Source organism: Argentina silus (genome assembly GCF_951799395.1).
Source record: "Argentina silus genome assembly, chromosome: 9".
NCBI classification, from domain to species: domain Eukaryota; kingdom Metazoa; phylum Chordata; class Actinopteri; order Argentiniformes; family Argentinidae; genus Argentina; species Argentina silus.
In genome coordinates, this window is record NC_139663.1 from 3,443,142 (window position 1) to 3,450,162 (window position 7,021).

Genomic DNA, 7,021 nt, shown 5'->3' on the forward strand with positions numbered 1-7,021 from the left:
ACACACACACACACACACACACACACACACACACAATGCACTGACAGTGTAATTTATAATTATTTAAAATTATTCTAATTTATAATGTACATGCCCCTTACCCATTTCACAGCCTCTTGCCTCATTGCCTTGCACAGCCTACATAATTTATTGTTTTATTGTTCGATTTTGTAAATTAGTTTTTGCTATTTTGTTAATATTTTGCTATTTTAACAATGTGGTCATATTTTGCTTATATATAGTTTTTTATGTCCCATGCACCAAGTCAATTTCCTGTATGTGCAAATATACTTGGCCAATAAAAGAATTCTGATTCTGATTCAGATTCTGTTTCTGATTCTAAGTCTACTTGAAGCTCCAAGAGAGGTAGCTTAGGAATCTGTCGTATTTTGGCGTGTTTTGGCCTGTCCCACCTGTCCCCCCCCCCCCCCCCCTCTCTCTATCTCTCTCTTTCCCTCTCTCTCTCTTTCCCTCCCTCCCTCTCTCTATCTTGCTCACATGGTCTCTCTTCCTCTCCTTCCTCCCCTGTTTTTTTGTCGTTCACTTGTGTGTCGTCTGTCTCCTTAGCCTAGAGCAGGTCAGCACCATAGGTATCCCCCTACAGACGCCAATGAGTAATGACTACATCCAGTGGCTGACATTTACACCAGATGTACTCTAGACCTAGGAACTGGGGCGTGATGATTGGACAATTTCCAATCTTTGGACCAAAGCAGTACTCACTTCTAGCGCAGTACTCACCCTGGCTCAATATGAACTGCAATAAACTATACATATTTAATAGGTATTGACTAAGGTCACAATAGGAGGTTGCAGCATAAATCAATGTATGAGTCAATCCTCTATGGACCAAATCCTTATTTCATATGCTTGCGTATAACTGACTTTTGTGTGTGTGTGTGTGCGTGTGTGTGTGTGTGTGTGTGTGTGTAGAAGTACTGTAGTAAGACACATTGAAGGCTAAAGTGAACAGTGGATGTAGCCAGTAGATGAATCTAATCATCCCAGACTCAGAGAGCAACAGCTGTCCTGGAGTTACGACAGCTGGGCTTAACCAGCCCAGATCCGCTCCGGAGGGAGCAGGACACACCCACACACCCACACACCCACACACACACACACACACACACACCCACACACCCACACACAGTATGTAGAGGAGGTGGTTTGGAATCAACGTCCCGTAATCAGTCAGAGACCCTGAAGACAACCCTGGTTGGTCACACATACACATCGCAGATACACCCACATATGCATTTATACTCATGCATAAAGCGGAGGTCAAGGAGCCTTCACAGTTATGTAACATCATAAACATTCCCATTGCTGGTGTGTTGGTTGATGAGGAGCACCTATATTTCTAATTGAGAACACACACAAACACACACACACGCACGCACACACACACACACACACACACACACACACACACACACACACACACACACACAAACACACACATATTTTCCTAGAAGCGTCTGTGGCGGTCCTGTGAAGTCCAAGGATAAGTAATGGTCCTTTTATAGTGAATCATAAATCTGGATCTGCTGTTGTTAATTTACTGTTGCACACAGGGCAGCACAGGGTAGGTGACCAAGCTCTCTCACCTCTTACACACACACACACACACACACACACACACACACACACACACACACACACACACACACACACACACACACACACACACACACACACACACACACACACACACACACACACATACACATACACACACACTGTAAGGAAATTTGATCAATGATAATGCTATCAAACAGGTCTGTCTAGTCACCATATGCCCTGTGGAAAATGTCCTAGAGATCACTGATCAAAGAGGAAGACTGACCAATGTCAGAAGCAGCATTGGAAGGAAATTTGATCAATGATATCAAACAGGTCTGTCTACTCACCATATGGGAACAACGAATAAGCGTCACCTCTGAAACTGCTACCTGCCACTCTAAATGGTGGACAGACAGGCTATTGTTAACCTCCCCCACTTTCAGGTCACCACACCTTTGGGGTCTCTTGTATAAAATGTGTGTTTCTCAAACATGTAGTTGTATTTGAGCTGCCTTTCATTTACCCGTTATACTCTGTGTACCGTACAATAGTATTTTGCTTGGACAATAAACTTGTTACTTGACTAAACGCTTTTGGAACTGCAGGACATCTTATCTCACAAGGGTGAAATTCCTACACACACACACACACACACACACACACACACACACACACCTCAGGCTAAACACACATAAAAACTATACATGATGGCTTTGTAATGCATGAACATAGAACATTAACTTGAAACAAATGTTCATTCTCATGTTGAATAATGTCCATTGATGAAATGTGTTTTAATCATATTCATATGTTTATGACTGATAACAAGGCAATCTGTCATTGAATATATGACAACTAATACTGATGACTGGCATACTTAATCAATGCACACTGAATAGTAATTGATGTCATACTCACTAATGAAGTATGTGATTTACTGTAGTTAAGGTGTGTGTGCGTGCATGTGTCCGTGCATGCATGTACAGTACAGTATGTGATTTCCCATGCGGGTGTCTGTGTGAGTATATCTGTTTCTGGCTTGCATGTGTTCATTTTAAGTACAATTTGCATGTGTGTGTGTGTATCTGCACAGGTCTCCTGGGCATGGTGGCACACATGATGTACACACAGGTCTTTCAGATCACCGTTAGTCTGGGTCCTGAAGACTGGAGACCACACAGCTGGGACTACGGGTGGTCCTTCTGGTCAGTACCACTGTCTCCCTCCCTGTCTGATGTCTGTGAGTGTGAGAGTGAGTGTGAGTGTGAGTGTGAGTGTGAGTGTGAGTGTGAGTGTGAGTGTGTCTGTCTGTCTGTCTGTCTGTCTGTCCAGATGATTGACAAACACATGCCGGCAGGACTACTGCCCCACTATATCATTTCCCCTCCACTAGAGTACTGTATGTCCTCCATCTTCTGAGAATGCCATAGCAACACAACAGGCACACATTGGTTAACTCCTGCACTGACACATGCAGTAGGCTATGTCATCGTCATTAACCTTCCTCCCTTCCACTGTGTCTACCTCACTGGTGTATCTCGATGAAACTGGAACATTCTGAAACAAAACATTCCACCTTAGAATGCAAGCGACGTCTCCATAGAAACACGCTGACGACCGGTATGAACGTGCTGTTTAGAAACGCCAACCAATATGCCAGATTTTCTATTTCTTATTACCTTAACGAGATTCCCCTTGGACTTTCTCCCTCCTCTACGTAGGCTCCTTGAGCTAGAATGAGGTGGCAGCTGTTGTCTGAGGTGTGTCGGCTGATTTGTACGTCGGCAGACGGTAATGTCAAGGACGGAGCGAGTGAATAGAGTGCGAGAATAATTGAGAGAATGGACAAATGGAGGGGGTTTTCAGGGAAATAAACAATAGCCGGCTTTCCACTGCGGGGCTTACGCCAGTGTGTGCCAAGGCCTATTCCTTTTCCAGTCTCTCCCGGGCATTGTGCGTACTCTGGGCCTATTCTCAGGCTTCTAGCCTCCTATACCCCACTGGTTCAGATGAGATCTAACAGGGCTAGGGAAGTGGTTTAGAGCGAGGGTTAGTATAGCGAGCGAGGCAGGATATTGTTAATTATCCGAGAGCTTTAGTTGGTGCTCAAACTAAACAGTTTACAACTAAAATGTTACACTTAGTGAAGAACCTGGTAGGAAACCGGAAGATTTGACATGTTGTTTCCATGTAATTCACCATTTTACGAACTGCAGAATGTAAACAAACTAGAGATCATGTACAAGGCGGGACTAGAAAGCCCAGTTGTGGAAACTCAAACAGGCTCGTTCACTAGTCTCGAAGCACCGGGCGTTGAGCACTAGCTGGCCGTTAGTAAGCCTTGGCACACACTGGCACCGATGCCGAAAAGCGGCAAGTGTGTTTCCTGTTTGTGAATCATAGTGCATGTTAGAGTGTGACATACAGTATTAATACAGTAGAATTCATACAAGTATACAGAATGTCTCTGTGCACCGGATGTTCCAGGCTCCCTGTTCAAGCCATAATGGCGGACGCACTAATTTGCAACCTATTATTTATGTGTGTTATTTCGGGGGGTCTGGTTGAGAGCTCTTGTGGACGGTGTATGGACCATCAGCGGAGATGGGAAGTGGTATTTACATTGACTGAATTGCCCCAGATGCTTCTGCCATTAGGGCCAGGAGATTGCTTAATTTGTCTTCCGCCATCTGGCCAATTTCTCCTCCTTTCTCTTTTCTTTCTCGGGCAACTTTTTTTTCTTTGACGATATAAGACTGAGGGACCTTTTAAATGTGTGGAGGGGAATGTTTGAATAAACGTTTTAGTTGTTTGGATACTTTCTGGTTTGTCTCGGTATCCTCTGGCATTGGTGGAAGTACAGTATCTGGTTGGTAAATAATAGACAGCTAAACCCAATCATATCTGTCTGTCTATCTTTCTGTCTACCTTTTCAGTCTGTCTGTCTGTCTGTCTGTTTACCTTTTCAGTCTGTATGTCTATGTGTCTGTATGTCTGTCTGTCTACCTTTTCTGTCTGTCTGTCTGTCTGTCTGTCTGTCTGTCTGTCTGTCTGTCTGTCATGCAAGCATGATAGGAAGTGACGTGGTGTTTCTGTCACACCCCCCCCCCCCGGCCCCCTCCTCTCACCCCCAGCCTGGCATGGGGGTCCTTCACCTGCTGCATGGCCGCGTCCGTCACCACCCTCAACTCCTACACCAAGACCGTCATCGAGTTCCGCCACAAGCGCAAGCTCTTCGAGCAGGGCCTGAGGGAGGAGCAGAACTTCCTGGACCAGGAGGCCTTCCACTACTTCCGGGATCGCTCACTCCAGTCCATCTCCAGCTCTGTGGATGTCTACCCAGGGCATGTTGGCGGGGTTCCTGGGGTACCAGGGGTGCCTGGGGTCCCTGGAGGGGGGCTCGTTGGGGGACCTGGACGGGGGAAAATGAGAGGACCCTCTACCTCTATAGATCTGGGGGAGACTTCCGAGTCACTGGGGGAGGAACAGTGCTGAGAGGGGGAGGGGGAGGGGGGTGAGGGGGTATGCATAAAGGGGAGGGGCAATGAGGAACAGGAAAGGGTATTGTTAGTATGGGGGAGGGAACATGGGGGAGTGGGAGGTACAAGTAGGAGAGACTATGAGGAAGGAGAGACTATGAGGAAACCCCGCCAACTACTACTCCCCAAACATTGGAAGAAGCAGAGACTTTAGGGGCTGCCTTGCTGTCAGGGGCAACCACAGAGATAGATAATTGCAGGACTGATATGAAGAAAATAGAAACTGATGAAGAAACGTGAGTAAAAGCGAAAAGTCTTAAGAAGGGAATTGACTTATTTACTATAAAAATGTTTTAATATATGACCTTTTGAACTGTGATGAAGGGGCTTCTTTTCGATTTGGGGGGAGGGAGAAAAGGAAAGTGTATTAAATCAATATTTCAGTATAAGAATTGTGATATTTCCAGTATATTGTATATGAGGGTATAGAGACATTTTCTGAAACCTTGAAAACATGCCCTTGCATAATGACGTTGAATGTTACAGTAAAGAAAAGTGATATTTGGAAGTAAAAGATGTCATAATCTCATTAGGGATCGATAAAGATTTCTGTTCTTGAATGTCTATTTTTGACCATATCCCTGATTATTTGATAGGAACCTTAAACACTGCCGCACAACTACTATATTCCATCTGTAACCATAGCAATGGACAACCGACCAGTAGGTCACTATACAATACAATTCCTCTCGCACAGTAACAACGTGTTTGCTTACAGTATAGATTTACAGTATAAATGACAGACTATTTGATGTTCAGGAATTATACAGGATGCGTTAAGTACGTTCCCATTCTTGCTTGAATATGCCTTGTTATTTCGAGGGGGTAAAACAATGATTTCACTGAGGTAAAAGAGAGATTGTTACCCCTCTGTGTTGCTGTACTGTATAGTTATGTAAGTGAGCAGCCCAAAACAGAACATCATCTCTTAGTCACTGTTATTAGCAAAAGCCTGAGTGGTGTCATTCTTCTAGGTTCATTGTGACCAGTGTCTTTCAGTCTCGGTCCTTGCGAACCACAAGGTGTGCAGGCTTTTGTGTCAGCGCAGCACTAACTCACCACCTTCATCTCATCATACACATTCAGAGTGGGAAATTAGCTTAACATTGTCAAACATTGTCAGCACTATAATCATTACTACTGTTGGACTTAGACTGAGGAACTAAAAAGTTGAATCAGGCGTGTTAGTGCTGGACTGACACAAAAGTAAGCACCCCCAGCTGGTCCCCAGAAGAAGACACTGTTGTATGGTTTTTCACCACAAGCTTACAGTGTAATGTACCATGCCTGTTTATGTACCTTGTGTGTAAACCTTGCTGGATTGTAAAAAACAGGGATTAAATTGGCTGGGAGATATATTGTAGCAGCCGAACGTAAAAATGTCAGCTCGTCAGAAGGGATCTGTGCCAATGCATTCTGAATGCAAGTTCCATCGCCTCTCCAACACTCCAATTTAACCCCTGGTCGTAAAGCAATGATTCGTGGCAAAAGCATATTTTCGGTCATTTTGGGGGTCATTTACTGATGTAAACGCTCTGGTGACAAATGAAAATTGACAAAATATTTGTTTGAATGTACTTACTTATATATTTATGTATATGCAACCCTGTTTCTTGTCTTTTCATTGGGCAATATTTAATTGTTTTCAAAAGTGTTATTTGTTGTTATTTGTTATTAGAAAACAGAGGGCCAGAGGGCTTACCTGAGCTTGTAGGCCTGGTAGTGTTGGGGAGTAGTTCCACTATGTAGTAGTGTTTGCCATGTAGTGGTGTAGTGCACACACACACACGCACGCACACACACACACACACAGGGCTTTTTTTGTATAAAAAGGGAAACAGAGAATTTATGAGATTCTTGGGCTCTTAATTCAAAGAATATTTACTGTAAGTCATAAAATTGTGTGTCGGACGAGTGCT

General features: G+C 44.1%; 1 protein-coding gene across 1 annotated transcript in view; it reads left to right on the top strand.

Moving 5' to 3' along the window:
• gsg1l (gsg1-like) overlaps positions 1-5,058 on the top strand; it is a gene marked incomplete at both ends in the record, with an annotated part of 18,451 nt that extends 13,393 nt beyond the window's left edge. Inside the window, 2 exons of the mRNA XM_083676763.1 lie at positions 2,657-2,768; positions 4,698-5,058. Coding sequence (XP_083532889.1) covers positions 2,657-2,768; positions 4,698-5,058 — 473 coding nt within the window. The remainder of the gene's footprint in view (positions 1-2,656; positions 2,769-4,697) is intronic.
• Between the last annotated feature and the right edge of the window lie 1,963 nt (positions 5,059-7,021).